The 27,172-nt window shown below is 35.2% G+C and overlaps 1 protein-coding gene across 1 annotated transcript; it reads right to left on the bottom strand.

Annotated features, from left to right (window-relative positions):
* Nucleotides 1-248: 248 nt before the first annotated feature.
* On the bottom strand, nt 249-27,172 carry LOC140158483 (uncharacterized). The gene is made up of 4 exons (XM_072181579.1): nt 27,034-27,172; nt 19,766-20,508; nt 2,609-2,671; nt 249-1,266 (listed from the first exon to the last, which is right to left on the bottom strand). Exons 1-4 carry the CDS (start codon nt 27,137-27,139, stop codon nt 1,078-1,080), a joined length of 1,101 nt encoding a protein of 366 aa, XP_072037680.1. The 5' UTR covers nt 27,140-27,172; the 3' UTR covers nt 249-1,077.

Here is a 27,172-nt window from a genome sequence, read left to right as displayed (position 1 = left end):
TTAAAGGCATGTATCTTAACAACGAAAAAGGAAATGCATCTCCTATCTTAGCTTTTAAAATTTCTGCAAGAAGCTAACACATTATTTTTTGCATTAACAAGGACAATGTTGTCACATATAGACATCATTTATGAAAAACTTGTCACCCAGTACTGCATAATTGACACCAAAAAATCTCATATTTTCTCAATAATAATGACCAATGAGTCTCCTTGGTTGATACACTTAAAAAAAAGCACAAATCCAAATAAGATGAAAAGAGCTTTTATTTTCACTTGCTGTTACCACAAAAAGTTTTAAAACAAAATTTAAGTGATGTTTCTTATAGAATGACCCTACTCAGAAATGTCCGATGGTACCCCATCACCAGTCAGTTTATTATACTTAATATTTCAGCATTATTACTGTTACATTATTTTTTAGAGTCAGTACCATATTTTGTTTCTACATAATGAGACCAGCTCCAACAAAACCCGGAACAAGTCACCAGGCACATTTTTAAGTTATAGGCCTTTAAAGATGACTTTCCCATGAAAAAAAAAAATCAAATTTTGAAATTCTTAATTTCATGGTATTTGACTGTGGGACTAAGTGGACTTTAAAATCCTTGAAAGTACTTATTAAAGCGATTATTGAACTATGATAATTCCTATTCAATCCTGTGTAAGGCAGGAAACTAATTAGCCCATTACTCAAAATAGAAATTTGGCAAAAATATGAAGGTATCATTTATAAAATTATCCATACCCTGAAAAGCAGTGATGCTCTGTATATAATTTTGGTATCATTTTAAAGCTTATTGTCTAGTGCTTACATTTTTATTCAAATTATGAAATGCAATTTGTTCCTGGTTTTGTCATAACGGGTCACATGATAACATTTGACAAGGTTACAAATAGTTTAGCTCATGCTGCTATGTATGATTACAATTCTTTATTTTCACTTAAATTATTTTGGAAAGTCACCAGGAGACTTTTCCTCCACGTTTTCATTTTAACTATTCAAAACTGCTGTGAAATGGAGGGGACAGGTCCACATTTTGGAAATTCTGCATACTTATAGTCTCTATCCCAGGCACTATCCGAAGATTTCAAGTATACAATGACATGTAATGAATGCAAAGAGATACATGGTGAAATCAGCAAGGACTGCGGCAAAAACTGTCATGATGGATTTGAGTTTGGAGACCGTCTGTGGAGGTACATTGCTGAACATCAGAGCCATGGAGAAAACTCTAAACAACATACCACCACTTTCTGCAGGTTTCTGTAGACAGGAAAAGGAAAAAAATATGAATGTTAGTTGAGTATGTACATATTGGGCTATTCCTGTTGAAATCCACCCACCCCCTGTGGAAGACATGACCTTAATCCATTTCAAATGGAATCACCCATTCAGGTAGTGCCATTTGAAATCCACACCCCCTCTGTAGAAGATTGAAGGTCATGTCTTCCATAGGTGGCTTTGGATTTCGAATGGAATAGCCCACTGAAGTGGGATCTTAATTGGCTGATTTCAGAAGGGTATTTAAACTGGTGATAAAGTCACATCTTATGTCTGATTTAGAACAAGTGAAAGGTTTTACGAAACTAATTTGATACCGAAGCTTGGAGATGGAGAACTGATTATATGAAATATAACGTCTCTGGAACTTGAAATTTAAAAAAATAAACAAAATTTGGTAGAAGTAGGTGAAACAGATTTTCCATTCTTAACCATTTTAAATAACTAAAATTGGAGACAAAAAGACGAGTCAGCAGTCACTGACTTTATCCAGTGTTAAACATGGCGACCACTTTTGCAAAACCTACAAAGTAAGTGCATTTCTAATTTTTCTTTTTGATTAAAAAATATGAACTTTTGAATGAGAAGTTTGACTCTAAAAATATATTGATTATTTGTTCTAATATTTTGAAACACAATCACTGATAATGACCGGAAACGGACACTCAATAGTATGGCTAGTCCAACAGTTATGGAACATTTTTAAACACACATCAGTGCATGTCCCTCATGAATAAAACACACATTCAGTCCAATAATTTACAAAGTGAATTATATAATTATGTTTATTTTTATGACCCTTTTTACCATGATGCACAATTTCAAATTTTGTTGTTTACATAGCCTCATAATAGTGATTGAAAGCACAAATCTGTACAAACATAAACACAATTAAAATAAAATATTAAAACTACTTTTAAACTATGTCCTCTTTTTCTGCCTCCTTTGTGCTTAGAAAACTGAATACATGAAATCAAGTTCAAGCTCTTTTGAAGTCACCTAAATCCAATATTTTCTTTTAGACTGCTGATAAGACGTGGACTGAATTTTATGAGCTTCTTGTGAACTTGTGTACTTTGGTAAAACACTTAATAAAAAGTAAACTGTGAAGGTGTTTTATTTTAATTATTCTTTGTAACGAATGTAACATTCATATAAACTTTCAAAATTCAGAAATTAGACTGTTCTGAAAACAAAGCATTTTTGGGATGTTTACAACTCAATTGACTCCCTTTGAAGTTTGATTATGCATAATTTCATGTTTTTAAATATAGCAACCTAAAACAACAGATAATATATTATATAAAGACCTATATTCACCTACCTGTTGGTTGGACGTCAGTACATGCAACATCAGCTGCAGAGCCAAGAATGGTACCATGATGGACTGCAGTAAAGACAAAATTGTTTCAACAAATGGTTAGCATGAGGTGACCTAAATTTGTTCTGTGCAACTATTACAATTATACTAATAAGCACTATTGTGCTATTTATAAATTTGGTTCAATGCAGGGCTCATGTTTGAAATTTGGTAATTGAGAGTCTGACCAGCTGTAACAAAGATATCATTTACCTACAGAAGATAGCATTACAAATGTAAGTCATATCATGCTCAGGGGTGTGAGAGGTCACAGACCAAAAACGAGGAAAATCACTAAAAACAGCGTAAAATCAGGGTAAAAATGCCAAATATGGGCTGAAAATAAAATAAAAACACATAAATTTTGGCAACAAAAAAAGAGGAAATCAGCTGAAAAGAGGAACTCTCACATCCCTGCATGCTGGAAGATATGAGTGTGGTCTCTACTGAAGATAGCATTACAAGTATTTATCATGTCATATCATGCTGGAAGAAATGTGTCTGCTATCTACTGAAGATAGCATCCCAGCAAACACAAACGTTTTCGACATCATTCGCAAAAGGTTGTCAGAAAACGTTTAAATGTCGGGTTATATAAAGGGTATATTAAGAGTACAAAACGTTTTCATAACCTTATAAAACATTTTTGATAATCTACTGCTCAGCAAACAAAAATGTTTTACAGAAAACGTTTAAATGTCGGGTTATATAAAGGGTATAAAAACGTTTTAATAACATTCCAAAAACATTCTTGAAAACTTGATACAAAACATTCTAAACAGAATGTTATTTTGGGGAGTTGAAAAATATTTTGCGAAAAATGTTTGCCCAAAAAACGTTTTCATGACCTTTATATAACCCGACATTTAAATGTTATTAAAAGGTTTTGAAAAAACATTTTAAGAACATTTCTGTGTTTGCTGGGTTCAAATATTTTAACATAATGTTATTTAAGTATTGACACAATATTTGGCAAAATGTTTGCAAAAATAGTGTACAATAACATTTTTTGAAAACATTTAAAAATATTGTTATAGTGTGTTTTCATACAAAACGTTTTAAAACGTTATCATGACCTTTATATAACCCGACATTTTAATGTTATTAAAACGTTTTTAAATAAACCAAAAGCCAAAATATAACTTATTTAAAACGTTTTTAAAATGTTTTTGTGTTTGCTGGGATAACAAATGTAAGTCTTATCATGCATGAAGATAGGTGTATACTACCTACTGAAGATAGCATTACAAGTGTAAGTCACATCATGCAGGAAGATAATTATGTGTGTGCTATCTACTGAAGATAGCATTACAAGTATAAGTCATATTATGCAGAAAGATAGATGTGTGCTATCTACTGAAGATAGCATTACAAATGTAAGTTATATCATGCATGAAGATAGGTGTTGTTATCTAGTGTAGATAGCATTACAAATGTAAGCCATATCATGCAGGAAGATAGATGTATGTTTATATCTACTGAACATAGCATTACAAGTATAAGTCATATCATGCTGGAAGATAGGTGTGTGCTATCTACTGAAGATAGCATTACAAATGTAAGTTATATCATGCATGAAGATATGTGTGTGCTATCTACTGAAGATAGCATTACAAATGTAAGTCATATAATGCAGGAGGCACATTCTCCGATAAAGTGTTCAAAAAGCCAAATCTGTGTCGCCCATAGTTTCAAGTCGTATTCAGACTTGTTTCGTTAGAAAGAAATGACTTTTATTAATATAACTAATACTTATGAGTTGCTTTATAAAGTATGTGGGGCTAGAGGTTGTAACATGCCTAGAAAGTATAAAACAATAAAGCTGATTATGCATATATCCATTGTTTTCCTCCATGTCGCCAGCCAAGGTGCGTTCCATACAATGTGTCCCTGTTCGATATACATGCGCGCATTATAATGGATTATAGGAACTTTTCATTAGCTGGTATCATGCCCTAATTATAAATTATAAAACATCACAACGCAGGTTATTAAATTTTTCCAACAGGTCTTTGAGACTATGTCGCCAAAATTGTTCACAGATACGTTACCATATTTCTAATGGATAGCAATCTGTCAAAATAACTAGCTATATAAATTTCTCATATGTGATGGATCAAGCAGGCTCCATAGTTATATTATATATGTGGTACATAACACAATGGTTTCAAAGTAAAAAAAATCAGGTCTATTAATGGCAAAAAATCCTGACGTTACGTTCATGTCGTCACAGATACGTTACCTAAATTCTACTCCCCTCGGAAAAAAACGCTGTGATAAATGAAGCCAAATACCATACCAGACTTTAGTACATTGGGTGATGACTGTTCAAGTATGAGTATTAAGTCGGTAAGTTTTTACACTTGCACGATTAAGACAAAAGTGTGAAAGGGCTTCACAGATACGTTACCACTGATACGTTACCACCAATGCGTACAAGTAATATTGCTAAAAAATAAAGTATTGTTGAAAAATCACCCATGCATTGTTTTGTGCTCTGAAACTATTAAAGTTTACGATTCTGAATGATTTTCATGAATTCTTCGTGGTTGGAATTTTGCAATTACCAAGCCCAAACTTGAACGCTTTATCGGAGAATGAGCCAGGAAGATAGGTGTGTGCTATCTACTGAGGATACCATTACAAATGTAAGTCATATCATGCAGGAAGATAGGTGTGTGCTATCTACTGAAGATAACATTACAAATGTAAGTCATATCATGCAGGAAGATATGTGTGTGCTATCTACTGAAGATAGCATTACAAATGTAAGTCATATCATGCAGGAAGATATGTGTGTGCTATCTACTGAAGATAACATTACAAATGTAAGTCATATCATGCAGGAAGATAGGTGTGCTATCTACTGAAGATAGCATTACAAATGTAAGTCTTATCATGCCGGAAGATAATGTGTGTGCTATCTACTGAAGATAGCATTACAAGTATAAGTCATATCATGCACGAAGATATGTGTGTGCTATCTACTGAAGATAGCATTACAAGTATAAGTCATATCATGCCGGAAGATGTATATGTGCTATCTACTGAAGATAGCATAACAAATGTAATTCATATCATGCATGAAGATATGTGTGTGCTATCTACTGAAGATAGCATTACAAGTATAAGTCATATCATGCCGGAAGATGTATATGTGCTATCTACTGAAGATAGCATAACAAATGTAATTCATATCATGCATGAAGATATGTGTGTGCTATCTACTGAAGATAGCATTACAAGTATAAGTCATATCATGCCGGAAGATGTATATGTGCTATCTACTGAAGATAACATAACAAATGTAATTCATATCATGCAGGAAGATAGGTGTGTGCTAGCTACTAAAGATAGCATTACAAGTATAAGTCATATCATGCCGGAAGATGTATATGTGCTATCTACTGAAGATAACATTACAAATGTAAGTCATATCATGCAGGAAGATAGGTGTGTGCTATCTACTGAAGATAACATAACAAATGTAATTCATATCATGCAGGAAGATAGGTGTGTGCTATCTACTGAAGATAACATTACAAATGTAATTCATATCATGCAGGAAGATAGGTGTGTGCTAGCTACTGAAGATAACATAACAAATGTAATTCATATCATGCAGGAAGATAGGTGTGTGCTATCTACTGAAGATAACATAACAAATGTAATTCATATCATGCAGGAAGATAGGTGTGTGCTAGCTACTAAAGATAGCATTACAAGTATAAGTCATATCATGCCGGAAGATGTATATGTGCTATCTACTGAAGATAACATTACAAATGTAAGTCATATCATGCAGGAAGATAGGTGTGTGCTATCTACTGAAGATAACATAACAAATGTAATTCATATCATGCAGGAAGATAGGTGTGTGCTAGCTACTAAAGATAGCATAACAAAAATAAGTCATCATGCAGGAATGCATAAAAATGCCTTTGTTTCTTCCCATCCCAACTTCTCTTCGATCAATGTGGGAAATGGGAACATTTTCATCCACATTAAATTAAGAGATAGGTGGATATTTGCATGAAATGCTCCAATGTGTGTTAATGTCCTTTCATAATCATGATGATTGTAGTCATATTATTTTGCCCCATGAAAAAGGCACATCTGAGAGGTCTAGGTGATAAAATCTACCAAAAAATATTTAAAACACTCCAATTTTACATGCCAAACCCTTAATTTAACTCTCCTTAAATTAGTTTACCAATTCACATCTATGGAACTTTTGTGTTTTTTTGCTTCATTATCTCAAAGACACTCAAACATCACAGAGAGAGAAAAGTCATTTCAACTCCAATATGACCTTATTTTGGTGTATAGACCTCAATTATCAGTATAACTCCTTACTTTTATTGCTTTCTTTGAGTTAGATTAAATACTCTCCTTTTATATACATATTTCAGTGATACTCTGGAGCATTACGGCATGAATGGATCTCAGAGGTCAATCCGCACTATCACCTAAACACTCCAATGTGTCAGGATGCAGTTCACTAACCTCTATACATTTATACACTCAAAAAATGACCTTTGTATGTGTTAAGCGAGCTTCAGACTCCAGTATTATGCATACAATATTGTATGTACAATATATACGTTATTTAATCTATTGCCATTCTATTTCCAGTAATGTTTAAGTTCTAACGAATGTTTGATGACGAAAAATCGATAATATGTTACATACAATATCTAGCAGAAATATATTATCGATTTTACGTCATCAAACATTCGTTAGAACTTAAACATTACTGAAATAGAATGGCAATAGATTAAATAACGCATATATTGTACATACAATATTGTACGTACAATAAAAAAAGTCTGTATACTGCTTTAGGGACAAAAAATCATACTCCACAACTTGCAGTCAACATTTGAGCTATAATTGATGAATGAAGGTCATTAAACTATGCCACTAGAAGTGAGATTATTTTTGGCTCCTTGTGATTTACAAAACAATTTTCTGAAACAATTTTGTGAACTTCATTTTACACTCTGGCTGATTGTGTGCTCCAGTGAGTACTCCTCTGCAGTAATTTCACCCCATCTCTATATCCATTCACCTATCCATCATTAGTATAATTACCATTAAACTCAATTAGAGGTTTTAGTTGATGCATTCACCTGTGTCCCATGGGATTACATATTACCCAAATGCACCCGACTGATAGTCAAATTAAAGGAAACATCAATCAGCTAATCTAATCATAATAGGGTAATCTAATCATTCTATCTCTAATTTAGTCAACTGCAATTCCATTTATCATGAACCCAATTTAACTTATTGCTACAAATTTAGGGATTGGTCACGATTAAATTTGAGTAGGAACTGTTTTATTGGAGAATGTTTGTTTATTCACATGTTTTCCACCAGTTTTGATGATTAATCATTCTTCAAAAAAGTCTCAATCTGAGACTAAATTAGGTCGGGAAAAGAAGCTTGTGTCTTTTCACCAATCTCTTTCACTACTTTTCGTCAATTCTTACTCCCTTACAGGTACACCCATTGGGCTATTCCAGAAATTAATGGCACCCCCCTAAAGAAGACATGTAAGTTTGTACCATAGATTTTTGGGAATTCTCAAACCAAAATTGTATCCAAAAAAATAAATAAAATGATTAAAAAAATGGGAATTCCCAGTGTCCCTAAAGAAGACATGCAAATTTTTGCCAAAATTTGTTGGAATTCCCAAGCCTAAAGTAAAAAGGTGTCTTTTTCTTGGGTGTCTTCTTTAGGATTATGCAAATAATGACCAATTTGTTTGGGGGAATTTCCAGAGCAAAAAATGGTAGAAAATTTTAGGAACCCCATGTCTTCTTGGGGGGGGGGTGCTTTTAATTTCTGGAATAGCCCGTTTAGTCTGCAGAGTGAAGACCACATTTACAGGCAAGTTTGTCCTAGTTAGGGGACAATTCCCATCTTTGCTTTATTTCCCTTTTTCCTACAGATATGCTCTTCTTTTCTTTTTCCTCCTACCTCTCTGTTACTTTAAACACTCTGTTACTAACTTTCAGTCTTTCTCAAGCAGTCACTACCTTTCTCATATCTCCATTTATCCTTTCCCAAAACCTTCTGTCCATACAGCAAATTATGAAAACTGTTTAAATCATCCCCAACCTTCACACTTGATTGCCTATAGTTGCTGCCACTCTGGACCAATGCCGACACTAAAATGCACATCAATATATTGGCACTTCAAAAATCACCAAATTAAACCTATCATAAAATGAACAAATTCAGATGCATAACACAGAGAGGTCCTAATAAACACGGCACTCAACTCATCAGTTTTTCACTCTACACACTCTTTTCTCAATCACATATTGCAAATTGAATAAAAGCCATATAATCAGTACAAATTGCTAATAGCTGCCTAGTCTAATACAGATTCTATTCAGTAGCAATGATGGATGGCCCATGTATATACACGACACCTATATTTTGCAATCACAGAAATCATATCCATACATCATTAATGACAAGCGCAATCATTTTACATGGATTTACACACACAGTTTACAAAAAAAACTTTTTTCCTGTATTTTGTAATTTGTTTCTGGTTCAACCAAGATTTTTGGATCAATAAGATTTATAATGAATAGTAATAGCCGTGTCTGTGTTTTAGTGAGATAATTTGAAAATAAATTGGTGGGCATCAGTGAGCAGATTGGAATATGCCTGCTGTTGCATGAAATCAGTTACATTCTCAATTTGACAAAAATGGTTCAATTCTGTGTGCCGGATTTGCCTAAATGTCAATTTAAGGACACTGTCCTTTTGTTTTAGATTCAATCAAAAAAGTTAGAAAATATAAACCTTACACTTGCAACTGTAAGTGTACAGTACTTCAAATCTTCCATAAGCCCAAGGGATGCACCATTTGATTTTAAGGGGGCATGGGAGTTTGGGTCAGGCAGCAAATTTTTTTTCCCACTTTTTTATTTTCAATTTTAATGTATACATTGGGTGGGGGAAATTATTTTCTCATCAGTTAGACGAGTTTTTTTCCGTCTGAAGGTCTGTTCATACTACGCCGCAATTGCTTTGCGATACGTTGCCGCACTGCACCATAATGCAAAGTACTGCATTGCGGTATCGCAATAAAGTTAAATACATTTTAACTTGGAAATGCAACGAGTTGTGTCAAGTTGCGGCAAAAAGTAATCGATATATCGGCACCGCACTGCAATTGCGGCGTAGTATGAACGGACTTTAAGTGAGCAAAATGGGGGTTTTTCCAAATAAATTCCCATGCCCCTCCTGGAAATAAAATGGTGCAGGATCTAAAGTACAGATCTATCAGACCTTCTCTTTCACCCTTCCTCCCTCCCCTTTCCCACTCTTTCCCACATCCCTCTCATTGGGCTATTCCAGTTGAAATCCACACTACCCCTGTGGAAGATTTTGGAAATATCTTTCACAGGGGGAGTAAGTTTTTCAAATGTAATTGTTCAGAGTTAATCATTTTGAAACCCATACTCCCTCTGTATTATGGTTTTATCTATCTTTCACAACTGGAGTGAGTATTTCAAATGGAAGTTACCCAATTGTCTATTCTATTCGAAATTCATACTCCCTCTGTGGAAGACTTTAGCTAAATCTTCCACAGGGGGTAGTGTTGATTTTAAATGGAATAGCCCATTGCTTGCAACAAGCATGACATTCAAAAAGGTAATTACTTTGATACTACTCATGACTTTTTAAAGCTTTGATGCAAAAGAGAAAGTAAAAAAATCTTTTGTTTTCAATTACGGTCATGAGCACGTCTAACCCCTTTTGGACAGCATTTGACACTACACTAATCACCAAAAGTATTTGGATGTTACTAAATACTACTAGTTTTATTTAATTATTTGTACAGAGTAATTCTTATTCATGTTTACAGCCCAATTTCTTTATTTCCTTTGTAAAAATAGAAGAAATATGCACATTTCAAATTCAAATATTACAAAACTACCATATAGACCAGGTGCGTATACAGAACTTCAGCAACCAGGGAGCGCGAATTTCTTGGTGAGCTAAGAAAGGATCATGAAACATGTAAATATAACATACATTGAAGCTTAAATGGAACAAATTCAAATCAATTTAAAAGCTGAAATGGTCAAATATGAGATTCATTTTGTCAAATTCACATGCACACAGGTGTTTCTCTTCTCTTTTTCTCTGATTTCTCTTTTCTTTTTTGATACCCGGTACCTGATAAAGGGCTGTATACGCTACTATAGATGAGTCAACGTTTGACCTACACAAAATTGGAACATGCTTTGATAACTTCTGCGCCCTTAGTCTTGTCACAAGGATTAATAAAATGTACAATTTCAACCATCTTGGGCCCTACAACTTATGGTTATGGAGATATAAAATAAAAACAATTTCTTTAAAAATAGCTCATTTTATCTAATTATATCAAAGAACCAATATCAACCCTCAATTCTTCCTCTGCCCTATCTTTCTGGCATCAGAAGCAAGCTCATATTTTTCTTATTACCCCAGTGAAATTTACCTCCTGAGATATTTTTCGTTTAAACTGTGAGAATAAAAACGTAGTGATTATAATAATAATAATAATAATAATAATAATAGCTTTATTTATACACGGTAAAAACACGCCGTGTATAAATAAAGCTACATTTGAGGTAACCACACCGAAAGTGTATGCAGTATCCTATGGGGCATTGTTACATGTTTGTGATTTTCATCTCATATCAAAAACACTGGAGCAATACAACATTACAACTCAAAATTTGTATATTGTTTTAATGGTAGGCCTTAACGCCATATTATAACATTTGTTGAGGAGAACGCCCTCAAAAAATTGTTAAATTCTGTTTTTTACATGATTGTAATGTACTTTAGTGAATAAAGATACTCTGCAAAAATCAAGACTTTAGATGCTGTAGTTTTGTCAAAATCCGAGATTTTCAATAAAACGATGGAACCGGCATTTTATTGTTATGATGGAAATATTAGTCGAACATGTATGCACAATACATACACGGCGTGCGGGATTACACATACACACACCCTGTTGATCGTACCGTATTACAACCGCGGGAGTAACATGCATGGGGGCTAGTAGTAAATTCCAATTTTCTATGCTTTACCTCACCTGTTCGGCTCAAAATTAAAAGGGGACATATCTGACAGTAAAAGCTAACATTTTATGGAAAATAAATACTTATTACCGGGTAATCTATTTTTACATAAATGTTATATAATATGGCTAATCTAAGAAAAAAACAGAACATGAAAAACTGAACCACGCCTAAAAGGTGGTACTACACCCCTTGATAAATTTGTGACTATTTTTGCATTTTACTCAAAAAATAATAACACACTGGTATTGGTAACAAATGTTATGCATATTATAGGGGCAAGAAAACCAGTCACTACACTGGAATTTCTGTGACTCAAGACAAGCGGTACATTATTATTTATGATAAGAAAAGAGGTACCGCTAGAATGTACCTCATTTTCTTACATAATGAACCACTTGTCTTGAATCACTGAAATTTCAGTGAAGTCATTGATTCCTTGCCCTATAATATACATAACTTTTCTTACCAGTGTGTTTATTTTGGAGAAAAATGCAAAATTAATCACAAAATTTATCAGGGGTGTAATACCACCTTAAATAATATCGGTAACTATTTTTGTAACAACTGCCATGTAGATGTATACATCTTTGAGGTTAGAAGGAATCTACCAGCAACTTCAATTTTTTAATTGCACTCACAATTCTGTGATTCTTATAGTTCTAGTTTAATAACAATATCTCCAAAACTACTCAAAACTGACTTGCAATTAGCACCAAAATAAAAAAAAATGTAATGCATCATCGATGCTGTTAGAAGAGTCATCAATTTGTAGTCAAACTCATCATATACATGATTAGTAGACCCCCTAAATGCCAAAATGAGATTCCACTTATATTTCAGTAAATAATCTTCTTTTATTACCACAATTATTGAGATAATTGGACGGCAAACCATAATGCATGCCTAATTATTATTTACATCACTGAATTTCAAGGTCACCTCATATCACAGATATCGACAACAAAGTGCTTATGACCCAGCAATTTAGTCCATAGACAAATTAGCACTCTTGGTCAACATCTCCATCATCAAATGCTAAAAGCCTATAATTACGTTTTTCACTCAAATACATCAAACAATGAACAAAAAATCAATTTCTGTACAAATAATTTGTCTTCCAAACCACAAGTTTCAATTTTCATGCAAAAATATCTGTTTATAATATACAAAACTTTAGCTTTGTTATTAAAATGCTGATGAATTAATATGAGAGTGGAAAAACATCAATTTTTACCAATTTCAAGGATAGAAAACAAATCAATGTAATTAAGTTTTTCTAAATGCTTTACCAACCATTTACAGTACCATTTTCATTAAATCTCAAACAAGGTCTTTACATTTTTCAATTTACTCATCAAAGATCTGTGCACAACACATATATTAAATAAGTGTAGAGCAGTGTTGATTCACTTTATGACTTTATTTATGAGATTGAGTAATTTGCAATAGACCTTGAATTATCCAATCGCAATATATGTTTCTGTTCAATTTTGAGCATGTAATTGGTATTACAAGCTGAATTATAATCGTAGCACCAAATAAGTGACTTGATTAATTTTTTTGTATGGATGCGCTTTTTCTTTTGATTCACAATGATTACAGACGAGCTTAAATAATGACAATTACATGATTAATCATTCAAAATGTAATGAGTTTTACAACAAGAAATTTATATATGGACTTCCATGCTAAGAATGCTATGGACTTCTGAAGAGAGAGAGAGAGAGAGAGAGAGAGAGAGAGAGAGAGAGAGAGAGAGAGAGATACTTTGACTTTTAGGTACTTCACAATGCTTCACTGAAGATGGCAATGTGATGAAGGAACGAGCTTAAATCATGAAGATGTGGTAATAAAATAATGACAATTACATGATTAATCATTCAAAATGTATGAGCTTTACAACAAGAAATTTATAGCTATGGACTTCCATGCCAGAATGCTATGGACTTTCAAAGAGAGGGAGAGAGAGAGAGAGAGAGAGAGAGAGAGAGAGAGAGAGATACTTTGACTTTTAGGTACTTCACAATGCTTAACTGAAGATGGCAATGTGATGAAGGAACGTGAGTGCTGAAAAGGTTGACTAGTCTCTGAGTTGTTGTTTCTGTAAATGATTTTTTACTCTTTGAGTTAGTCTTCTGATGAGGTAATGCTAACAAGATTTTCGGGTAATGTATTCACTCTTCAACAGTCTTTGGAAAATTTGAGTTCTATTGTATTGGCTTGTGGTAATCAAGAAATATTTAAATATAGCAAGTAAGAACTAAAGATAGTTCATTAGATTTTAACTGGAAATCAAGCCACTAATCCCCACTGAACTCAAGATCAGTATCTTCCAAACAGCTTGCTTCTCAATATTGTTATATGGCTGTGAAACATGGATACTCACACAGAACTGGAGGCCTACATTGACAGCTATTCCACCAACTGCTACAGAGTAATGATCCATCACCATGATAGAGTATCCAATCAGCAGCCACTATCACACCTCATTCAAAAACGACAGATGAAATTGCTCGGGCACATCCTATATATCTGTATACATGACATATGCTCTATATGACCCACAACATGGCAAAAGGAGGCAGGGAAGACAGAGAGTACTTTACCACAAGTACATTGCAAACTTAATCAACAGGGCTATTACCCTTTCCCCAGCTGAGATCAGAAATACAACTCAGGACAGTTCTTATTGGTGGTACAATGTAGCTTGTGACCAACAGCGTCGCAGCCGATAGATGATGATGATGATGATGATGATAAGCTGATGATGATGATGACTATAAAATAAAATACTATTTACATTAGACTATACATTAAAATGCTATCTACTAAAGATAGCATAATTAGTCTGTAAATTAAAATGCTATCTACTAATGGTATGACAGTAAATTGAAAGGTAGACATGAAATTAAAATGCTATCTACTAAAGATAGCACATCAGACTATGAAGTAAAATGCTATTTACATTAAGGGATCTAAAATGAGCGTTTATTATGCGTTTCGACAGTATTTTTTGTGGGACATGAGAGCACCTCAGACCTATCGAATTGCATTCTGAATCTGAAGCATGTCTTTCTGATATCAAATAATTTTCATTTTTTGAAAATCACAATTTAATACAAATTTTATGACAAATTTTAAAAATTTGATATTTTTCAAATTTTGATATATAACAGTCCTCGAAGTAAATTATATAAATCTAATGATATATTCTTAAAGTGTATGTAGCAGGGAGGAAAAGCCGACGGTCAATTGAAAATGTTGACCTTTCATATTGAAGATATACATTTTTTCCCAAAAAGACCTAATTTTTTTTTGGTGTTTTTTTTAAAAAATCCATATCTTCAATACGAAAGGTCAAAATTTTCAAATGATCATCTGCATTTCATCCCACCTACATACACGCTAAGTATAAATCATCAGATTTATAAAGTTTACTTCGAGTACTGTTAAATATCAAAAATATCAATTTTAATGATTTGCCATAAAATGTGTATTAAATTGCTAATTTCAAAAACCAAAATTATTTGATATCAGAATGACATTCTTCGTATTCATAATGCAATTCGATATGTCTGATGTGCTCTAGTGTCCCAAAATAAATACTGTCCAAACGTTCATACCCCAGCCCTTAAGACTATAATTTGCTACCAACTAAATATTGTATAAATCAAAATGCTATCTCAGGGAATGTCTTTGGACTGTCTGTTGGAATTTGCAAGAGAGCATTAAATACCTCTTCTGGAGCCTTCAAGGAGAGCTGTTTTAGAGCATTTACAACAGAATGTAAGGAGAGAATGGTCAACTAAGGAGAACTAAAAATCACTCTCTATATAAGATTTAAGGAGAGCAGTAGCGAGTGATTGCTCTTGTTCTCCTCAAAAGGCAGTCCCTGTATCTACTATAAAGATAGCACATTAGACTATAAATTTGAATATTATATCTTAAGGGGGTACTACTCCCCTTGCCAATTTTGTGCCTATTTTTGCATTTTTCTCAAAAATTATAGCGCATTGGTTACAGAGAAGATATGTATATTATAGGGGCAAATACTATAACTACTGCACTGAAAATTCAGCAACTCAAGGCAAGTAGTTATTGATTTATTGATCAAATATTGGTTTTCCTCATTTTTGACTGTAACTCCACAACTGTTGTCTGTGCTGAAATAAAATTTCCAGTGCAGTAGTTGTAGTCCTCGCCCTATAATATACATATCTTACTTGTCACCAATGCGCTATAATTTTGAGAAAAATGCAAAAATAGGCACAAAATTGGGCAGGGGTGTAGTACCCCTTAAAGATAGCACATTCGGCTTTTTAACATTAGACTTGAAATTAAAATTAAAATCTACTAAATAACACATTTTAAACTGTAAAGTGAAAATATACTATCTACTAAAGATAGCATTAGACTATAAAAGTGCTATTTTCTAAAGATAGCACATTAGGCTTTAAATTAAAATGCTAGTAAATAATACTATTAAGGGATGAGTCTATAGGAATAACGACCAAACAAAGACATTCTTGTTTAAGCCGTAATATTGTAGTCTTTCAACCCTTTCACAACTTCAGCTGTGTAACTTACAAAAATTCCCGCTAAAAAGTGGTTCTTTTAATTTTAGAAAATACATTAATAATCGCATTGGACTTTTCGCACTGATCGTACTATAGTGACCACCAGCCTATAATGTTCTAATCACACTATAGACTGGGAGTACATGTGACGTCATTGCCAGGCAATTGGTCTCTATTGTTCCTTGTCCGGAAATATGCCCACGCAGTCAGGGACCGTGCTTTTAAAACTCCCGCCAGATCACAATAAGGCCATTGAACTGCGTAGTAGCCATAACTCATTTGAAGTATAACGGTAGCACGTTCCTTACCGACTCATTATTAATGTGTGGAAAGGGGTCAGGGACGGCATTCTGATCATTCTAATCCTTTCTTTTGAGGTCAATAGATAAAAGAAAGGCCTTGAACACAGGTGCCGAGTTGTAGATAATATTTAATCATCAAAGCTGATGGCATAAGAAATTTCGAGGAGGCAGCGCTTATTATTTCTTGTAAACACAATCTAATGTGGTACTCACTACATGTAGAAGGCCGGGCTGGTCTGCAAATTAGTGCATGAAGCTAGTAAAGATATAGCTTTATGTTCAGTTTAATCAATTAAAATACTATGGCTGGATATCAAAAAAATCGCGAGGCATTAAGTATTAATTTTTATATTATTATGACAAAATCCAGTCCCTTCTCAATTGAATAGGCTCCGAGATTAGACTTTCCTTTCCAAAAATAAATTATATGGCCTAGAGGACATGATATAGGCCTAATCTAAACCCATATTCGGTATCCAGAAACCTTCACAGTCTGAGCGGCGCTTGCACTCGCATCGCATTAAACTAGACAAAGTTCGCTAAACTGAGGCCTGCTTCAATAGACCTTTTTCCCTCTTTCCCATCATGCACTATTCCAGGGGGGTATGAGTGTCATAAACTACATCATCTCCCGGGGAGTACAGAGTTAAGTTCATTACATTATGGAACACGGACATTTCGGCTGGTGCCTTCATCACAAAAAAGGAATCCCCAATAATCACGATAATGGCGCCATGATCACTAACACCTTTCGGGGGCAAAAAACAACATATTTATGCCTTACGGACATGGTGTCCTCAGCCAAAAAAGTTTCCTGCTATTGAAACCTAACTTTGTATACATTTTATAGACTTAATGGTGAAAAACTAATGACGGGACACGCAGTGATATTTTGTCGGCGTCTGTGAAATGTAGTCTCGGTACCAGCCGGTTTGTGCTCCTCCGTCACCGTTAGTGACGGAGGAGCACAAACCGCTGGTACCAAGACTAGGTGAAATGGTATTGAACAACGCAAAGCAGCCAAATTTGTCATAAGTTTGAATAGCCATTAGAACAACCGTGAATATAGTGTCAGAAAGTCTTACACATCTTAGTATAACCTTGTCGTTTAGTGTGATACTGAATGCAGCGCCATATTTGGAATATATTCAGTACACGGTGTGGGCAAATAGTTGCTCAAATGTAGGCTAAGTAGGCCTAAATCATGAAAATCGCTTAATCGAATAATACTAACCAGTAACGGACACTGAGACAGCACTACGTTTGAAGTTTGAGGTAAGTAAAGCTTTTCCTTGTTATAAAAAACAAGGAAAAGGCAGTCATTTTTATCACAACGCGATATTTTAAAAAAGTTCATTTTGAGAGGGCCTACGCTGGTTCTTTTGATTCTAGTGTAAAATCTGTTCATCACATGTAGTCCGATTTGGTATCTATGGTCTCATCAAAGTCTTGAGAACTCTTTTTGATGTTATGTTGGTTAACAAAAACGATACTGTTAAAAATAGCGGTATTTATGCAAGCGACGTATCTATTGTGTAAAATGCATTGAAAATTGTCGGCTAAAGAGGGTATAAATTAAAATCGCGAAGAGTAATAGCAACAATAACTATCTACATTCCAAGCGGAAACGCTTTTCAAAAACATACCACCTTTTTCGGGCAATCGCTGAAACCGAAATATGAAATTCCAGGCCATCTGTAAAAAAAGTGCGTGAGCAGAAATGACCATGAACTTGGGTCACCGAAACAAGTGTTTATATTGGTGTCAGGCCTATCATAGTGATACAACAATTAGCCCCTAATAATGGCTTTCATTTGAACCGTTATTTGTTAAACTGCGATTTTTACTTTTTGAGAAATCAATGAATGTATCAAAAAAACTTTTCGAAAGTCGATTTAAAATGGCATAACCCGTTAAATTATACTAAATAGCACATTAAGACTGTAAATAAAAATGTTATCTACTAAAGATAGCACAATAGACTGACATTTATCTTATGATATCTTATATATATAGCACATTAAGTTACCTTATAAGCTTGATTTATGTATGAAAACAGATAATTTGAATAAATTATGTGATCTTTTCTCCTTTATACTCACTGCATAAATCTGGTTTTTGATTTATTTTATTTCAAAAATGCTTAATAAGGACAGTGATTTTTCCAAGATACCGTATTGGTCTTAACAAAGGAGATATTCAATGGCAATGACGTTAGTACTTTTTAAAAATTTTCTTGACTTTTACTAGATACACTAAATTACCTAAATTCTAGAATTTATTTGGAGCTTACTATAGGTCCAATTTCAACAAATAAGATGTCATATGAAAGATTTAGACATTTCTCTTGCCAACTTTTTAAGTGTCTCTAATTTAAGTTACAGGTGCTTCTAAAATTCCCTAAAATAAAAATTATTTTTCTCAAAAATTAAACACTATATTCTAAAAAGCTGGCGAGAGAATCTAAGCTTATACACCATCCCTGAAACTCTGGTAACTATAGCATACTCCATCTTGGCTAAAACATTAAAATGTAAAAAATGTAGGTAATTAAAAAAAAAAAAATGTTTAAATTTTTATGAAACTCTAAACATAGATGGTGTGAAGACTTATCTTTAGTTTTAAATGAATGTACACAATTCTGATTTGCTATTGTGGCTATTTTGCAGCAAGCATGATTAGCCGTACAACCTACCATCTATAATCTACTAAAGATAGCACATCAGACTATAAATTAAAATGCTATTTACTAAAGATAACATATTAGACTAAAATAAAGGTCCATTGAGTGTAGCTAATGTCACTGGGTGTAAGATTAAAAAAAAAAGAAGAGGTTATTGGGAGGAGGATTTTTGCAGAAACAAAGGGGTCTATTGACAGGCAGATGATGAGTGCCAATATCTGTGAATGACCCGCCCCTTCCCAAACAAGAATATGGCACAATAAACTATAAATTAAAAAACTGTCTACTGAAATGCTATCTCCTGTAGATAGCAAATAAGTAAATTTGTACACTACAAAGTTTGACCTCCTGTGTCATTTGTAATGAACACACTTTTAACTGTAGATAGCAAAAAAGACTTCAATACCAATGTAATAAACTAAAGAGAGCATATAAGAGTGGTTTCCTACCTGCCCTGTGTATTTCACCAACCAATCATAAGCCAAAGCAACTCGCATCACTATGGCAACCAAGATGCACGCAATCTCTCTTCCTGAAAGCGACTGCTGCTTACTACCAATTGTTTTAGTCTTTGTTACGGATGCCTTGGTATCTTGAGGAAGAGTTGGTGATTCATGACTTGATTCTTCGATTTCAGATGAAGTCCTTGCTTGAGTCCTCCTAATCAAGGTTGGAGACGATGATTTAGTTATATTTTTGGTTAAACTGTCTTCTTCTAAATATTGTAAATTTGATGAGGCACTTTCTTGTATCCCCTCCGTATCACCAATATGCCCGTCTTGTACACCTGAAGTTGCCGAATCAATAACTAAAGTTTTATCACCATCCTTATTAGAAAACATCTTGGTTACTTCTTCATCCTGGTTAAAAGAACTGGATTGAGTTGATGTTGCATCTTGATCCTGGTTAATAGAGCTAGACTCAGTTGATGTCACATCTTGATCCTGTTTAACAGAGCTAGACTCAGTTGATGTCACATCTTGATCCTGTTTAACAGAACTGGACTCAGTTGATGTCACATTTACATCAAGACTTGTTGTTGGGGGTAAAGTCTTAGTGGTTTCTTGGTCCTCAGTTGATGCCAAATTTACATCAAGACTTGATTGGTTAAAGGTTGCTTGTCCTGAAGATGAGGTCTCTGAATTGTCTTCCTTCAAAGTATCTGCTTCTTCTGAATGTGCGACCAATTCCTCTGCAAAGTAAAGAAGATTTGATTAAAATTATTTATTACAATGCAAGATTTTAGCACATTATTAGGCCTTCAAAGGTCTAGCATACTTGGCTCTAAAGTTTTGAGGTTCTGTGATGTGTATTTTCATATGTATTTTATTGTTATTTTTACTCCATATTTTTGCCTATATCTCAATTACAAATTTGCAGCCTGGCCCCCATGTACCAGATCAAGTCACATTTTGGCATCAGAAAATATGGCAAAGAACCATAGTTCTGCCAGCTATGACAGTAGAATCCAATACTCTGTGACACAATCTGATACATTCAAACCAAAGCCTGACATTCTGAAAATTCAGTTATTACTGTCTCTAATTTTCTCAGAAACTAACTTACCGCTACTAAATCTCTTGAATACTTGGTTGTAGAGGTTTTACATGCCCTTTTTTTATGTTTTTCATTCTTGTGTTTTCAGCTTTGTTTTTGCCCATATCTCAATTTCATTATTGTGGGCTTTAGTCAGATCAGATCATGCCACTTATGAACACAAAATTTTACTTTGTGAGCAATATTAAGTCATGAATGAAATAGCCAAGTTACATATAAATTATATTTATAATGTAAACATTTTGTAAACAAGGATTGAGGATTTGAATGATAACGCTGCCGATCAATAAAGAGAAAACAATTTGGAAATAATGAGAAAAGTAGTGATGTTGCCCTTATTTCAAAGTTTGCTTGTTACAGGCTACAAACTACCTGACTTTCCAGACTTTTCAGACTTCACTTTTTACTTAATTTGTATGTTTTCCAACAAATTGCCTTACTGAGCAGCTGGGAAACGATATTTCAAAAAACAAGAAGCTACTGCAGGGACGGATTTAAGCAGTGGCCCGGTGGCCCGGGGCCAGTTGATTTTGCCTCGGGCCAGTAAACTTCCAACAATACTGGCCCGGCGGGCCACTAGATTTTTGATCCTGATATAACTCATATGAGGCAAGATATAATCAGCGATGGACACAATTGGACACAGTTTCTGCTCCACTTGTCACCTGTGTGTAATTTATATTTTTATTTAATGATTTTTTATCCATTTATTCTTATCCTTGCGTTGTAAGCAAGTTGGAAATATACGGCAGCTTTTTACGGCGATGTAGGCCTACATACTATTTCCAAGCTCTTTCATGCTCTATCTGATGATGATAGCGACTTGAACCTTTTCTTTTGTGAACTTTTGGAACTATAGATTTATTAATTAAGGAAGGACTACTGACTGAACTTGTGTTAGTGACTAGTCTCTCTATATTGAGTACGCTCAGTGCAAAACAATTAAAAATGTTCAGGTTTGCTTGAATTAAAGTGGTACCATAGATCCTGGAAAAAGATTTTTAGGGTCCATGGTGGCACAGAATAAATAATGTTAACACACAAGTAACATGTGTCACGTTTAGTAACTAACTTTGAAAGTCGCATTGGAACGTGCAGGTCCGTAACCAGGATTTTTTAAAAGTGGACTTTTGTTCAAAATTTGGAACTTTTTGACCGACAAATGGGACTTTTGGGTCAAAATAGGGACTTTTTGGCATTTGGCAAGGGGTGTTCACCACCTGCCCCTGGTTATGGGCATGGGGACATGCTTCTTTATTTGCACTTTTGCAGTAGAACATATTGAAAAAGTTGGGCCAGTAAATTTATTGCAGGGCCAGTAGATTTACCGTTTCACTGGCCGGAGGGCCAGTAGAAAACTGAAACCTAAGTCTGTCCCTGAGCTACTGTAACAGATGTAGATGACAATTATAGAGGGCAGTATACACATGTACACCATAGTCTGTAGCAGACATAGACCATTGTCTATGTTTCTTAATGCTCTGATACCAAATTTGGAGTTCCTTGAAAAAACCTAAAAAGTGTCTGATTCTAGACTTGCTCACCAGTCTATATACGCCGTGCATATATCACAGACTGGCTCACACTAATTTTCTGTCTATATGGGAAATACACACTTAATTAAAGATTTGGTACAATTACCGAATAGGGTGCAACTTGCTAGACTTTAGTCCAGTCCTCGTTTACGGAGTTTAGGGTTAGGGTTTAGGGTTGGGGTATATGTGGGAAATACAACCAATACAAGATACAACCGAACAGGCTTTTCCATACAGTGAACAATAAACAAGAAATGGAATCCAATGTTAACATATATCTGCACAAGCGACTGATAGCCTATCTTTAGTATTGATGCTTTCAAGCTTTAAATGATAGCAAGAAATGGAAATCGCCCCAAAGGAAAGATTTTAATCGTGAAATTGATCGCCACATCTTATGGATTCACATGATCCTCCGGCGGAACTGTCAAACTGTCAATTACAACGTCTACTAGTGGACTGGTTTTTAAATCCACTCTCATCAAACTAATCAAAACTGTAAACTACAATTTTATCCAAAAAATCAACAGAAGAAATACTAAATATTGCTTAGTTTCAATGATGCTTACCGATCGAGTCGCCTTGATGGTGTATTTCTGATCATTTTGCAACGTGGTTGAAAAATATTTCCAAGACGCGAGTATCGCCATTCACCATGCCCGGTAACCTGGATAAAATTTAACGCAATCAATCGTCCAATCCTAGTTCACCTGAGTGATCACGTGGTTTGCCGAATGAAGCCGAATGAACGGTATCGGTGTCGGAACAAGGATTGTTACTTGTAAACAAATCGTTTCGCCTGCACGTTTCAAGAAATTCAATTTACGATCTTTTGATAATTACAATGTAGTTAGGGATCGTTTTATTTTAACCTCTGGCATGAGAGATTGAGAATGTGGGTTAAAGATAAGCCACTCTGTGTTCTCATTTTGCAACTAAAATAGGCTTCTCATAAAGCTTAAATTTGCGGGCCATTATGCTGGCCATCCATGTATTTGAAACATGGCGGATATACCAAGCACCCTCACTACGTTTTGGTCTGTGAGGGTGCTCGACCAGGCATAGGGTTGGGGTAGGGCAGTCTTGTAATAAGACTAGTAGGATTGCACCCTATTCGGCAATCGCTCCAAAGATTTGAGCAGGTCAGATATTTGACAAATTTCTTCAAAATTTGGTCAATGTCAACGGTATATAAAACTGGTAGCCACCTTGCTAATTTAAGAGTCGGTTGAAACAAAATAAAGGATCAAATGTATTTTAGTGTCCAAGCAAAAAAAGCAAAATCATTGTCAAAGAAAGTTCTGCACCAACTGCGCACAACAACTGTGATCGTCTGGCTCCACTTGGAGCGTTGACCAGTATTCATTCAGATTCATCCATACCGCGGTATCATGACATGTTGCCTAGGCTATGGGGATCGACGCAAAATCAGGTACCGGTACTGCGCGAGCAAACTAAAAAATACCGTAGCGTGAATAGTGCGAGCGTACACAAAAGCTACGTCACGCGTATGATGAGCGATCTTGCCAGGTCTAAACGCTGTACCGGCGTCAGATGAATTCGAGTACGCTTAGAGGGCACAGGAATGGAAAATTGCAATCGGTGTGTTTATATAAATCATCTATATGGCCACATCACTCAAGGTGAAAATGTAGGTATGCTAGGTGAATTCAAATTTGCCATCAAACTGCATCATTTTATATATCAAATTAAAGCCCTTGAGTAAACAAAGCCAAAACTGAAAACCTTTTTTTCAGTAGCACTTTCCCAGACTGCGTTACTGGCCTGTATCTCATTTCAGGGAAATAACGTCTCTAGTACATACCTGTTTTTAATGACTTTGCAACAATGTTACTATTGTCAGCAGTAACACCTTGCATTCATACTTTTGAGTTTGTATGGAGCACATTCGTACACATTATAAATAAGTGAAATCAGAATATCCTGAAAGGAATTTAGGTAACGAATTCAACGACACTGACCTCGCAGCAGCTAATGTTTTCATGTAAACATGGCGTCATTAGACATTTTTAGCCTACGTTTCGTATCCTACTGTCGGATCGTTGAAACAACAAAACCTCAATCCCCGGCCTCATTCACGAATTCACTCACCTTCCTACACCACCAGTTGTAATAAAACTCAAAACATCCCGTGTTATTCCTCAAAACTACCTTCATTAATAAAAAATTGAAATCCTAGTAGAAATCCGTTATCGAAAATTGTTTGATATAAAACGTCAACAAAAGTAATGTTTCTGAAGAGTAGATACCACGTGTCAAAATGGCGGCTCGCAGTCGCATCCCCTGCTTTGTACATGTACCCAGGTCACGGTCTGTCTACGTGAAGAACAGTCAGGGTCAGTGGACAGCGCAACCTGTCCGCCGTAATATATACACCTAATATGGGCATAATGGCTCCGCCCAATATACGGCGCTGTCAATCAGCGAACAGACTCTTACGCAGGTAAGAGCTCACGCTGTCCTCACTTTAGCGATTAGGATCGACCGAACGTCAGGCCGACACAATCTGGTTGTGTAGGAGACTATCATCGTGATGCCCACGTTGGAACCATTGGATTTACGCAAGAAATATTCATTGCCAGGACTGAAGCGGTGTGGCCATTTCTATGTTTGTACCGGGCAAGTACCGGACATTTTTCAACACAGAGCGAGCGGATTTTACTACAAATTCGTCCAAAGGTAAGCAAAGGGTTGGGGATCGCATTTTTAACTTTGACTAAACTGTTTCGGAGTTAAGGCTCGCTAAAAGTAGACCATTTCGGGGGCTGTATTTGTTGTGCATGTCACATTGTGAACAATGAGTGAAAACCAGTGGCGTAACTAGGGGGGGCAGGGGGGCAACATGCCCGGCGCTACCATTAGGGGGCGCCAAATTGACCAATTCAGCCAGGACCAGCATCAATTCTGCGCCTCCAAGGGATGAAAGTCAAAATTTTCACAGCGCTTCAGTTTTTCAACACAAAATCAATTCAAAGAACATTTTAAGATCAATATTCAACTTCTAGTAACCAAAATTAATTAGTGGTAGGCCTTATTTGTCTGAAATTTCAGGCGCTCCGCTGCAATTTCTTTCAGGTATTAAAAAATTAAGCATGGGGCGCCAATTTTGTTTCTTGCCCCGGGCGCTACCAACCCTAGTTACGCCACTGGTGAAAACAGACAATATTCGCTGAAGAATTATTGCCATGCTCTAGTATACCGCCGTTCCGAAGAATGGCGGTATACATGTATACCTAGCACTTTCCATAGCAAAGTTACATCTTGTCAAAGATTGACTTTCATCAAAAAGATTCAGCTAGCAAAATTCCCCAAAATGGCATTTCGGGGGTGTTTCTAGATCTTAGTCGCATTATGATAGCAGCTTTTTTTAATGGAACTGCTATCAAAATCCCTCTAAAATTCCATGTGCGATTGTCTTATCAGTATCACCATAAAAAATCATATATTTGGGTCAAGTGAAGTACTATAGAAAACATATTTATGTAGGTTTCCTTCTTCGGCCAGTTGTTTTAAATTTCTATGTAAATATGCATTGACATTGTCGGCGAATTTGGCTGACTAGCAAATGTGTTAACTAAGTCTAAGGTTTGCCTGGCATCAGTTCCAATAATTGAAACTCCCGGCTCCGACCGGGAGTTCCAACAGGTACTGTGTATGTGTTTGTATGTGTTTAATGTGCATTCACATGCACACTTAGCCGTCGGTACGCAGAAATCGTTGCTCCAAAAATGACTGCAAATTACACATTTGTAATCATTTGTCACCACAAAATATGATATGAAAACACAGGTGAGCAATGTATGAATATAATATAGGTATGCTAGGTGAATTCAAATTTGTAATCAAACTGCATCATTTTACATATCAAATTAAAGCCCTTGAGTAAAGAAAGCCAAAACTGAAAACATTTTTGTCATAGCACTTTCCGTAACAAAGTTACATCTTGTCAAAGATTGACTTTCATCAAAAAGATTCTGCTAGCAAAATTCCCCAAAACGGCAATTAGGGGTGTTTCTAGATCTTAGTCTCATGGCGATAGCAGCTTTTTTAATGGAACTGCTATCAAAATCCTCTAAAATTCCATGTGCGACTTGATTATCACCATAAAAATCATATATTTGGGTCAAGTGAAGTATAGAAAACATATTTATGTAGGTTTCCTTCACCGACCTATCCTCGAAAAAAATTCAAATTTCTATGTAAATATGCGTTGTGTTTGGGCCCCGGTCTCGGCGAATTTCGCTGACTAGCAAATGTGTTAACTAAGGTTTGCCTGGGATACCTAGAATATATGGAGAGGTCAAACCCGGGAGGTCAAACAGGTTGGTAATTATTGTTAATATTAATATTTTGCGACATTTATAATGAAAACAATTAACACTCAAGACACCCTATGGCACCTTCTACAACTTGAGAACAAGTCCTCAAACGTTCGAAATTTGTAGTTACTACAACTGGCCTGGCATACCTAGAAAATGGTTCGGGTGCAAAATTCTGCAGCCATAACGACAAAATCAAATGACTTTTCCGATTTAAAAACAACTATTTAATTTGTATGTAATGAGTCAAAATTAAGTGAATAACATTTATGCTGATATTCTCACCTTTCGTTTGCGTATTTAGCTGTAAAATTCTATTCAGCCTGTCTTCTGAGCTCATCAAAAGTTTCCTTTTTCGAGCTTCACGTCTTCTTGCTGCTGCATCCGCCATGTTTTTTGTTTACCACTTAGCCTCATCCTCTAT

This window comes from Amphiura filiformis, chromosome 8, assembly GCF_039555335.1.
Source record: "Amphiura filiformis chromosome 8, Afil_fr2py, whole genome shotgun sequence".
Lineage (NCBI taxonomy): Eukaryota > Metazoa > Echinodermata > Ophiuroidea > Amphilepidida > Amphiuridae > Amphiura > Amphiura filiformis.
Note: the sequence above shows the minus strand (reverse complement) of the source record. Positions and strands in the feature narration are given on the sequence as shown.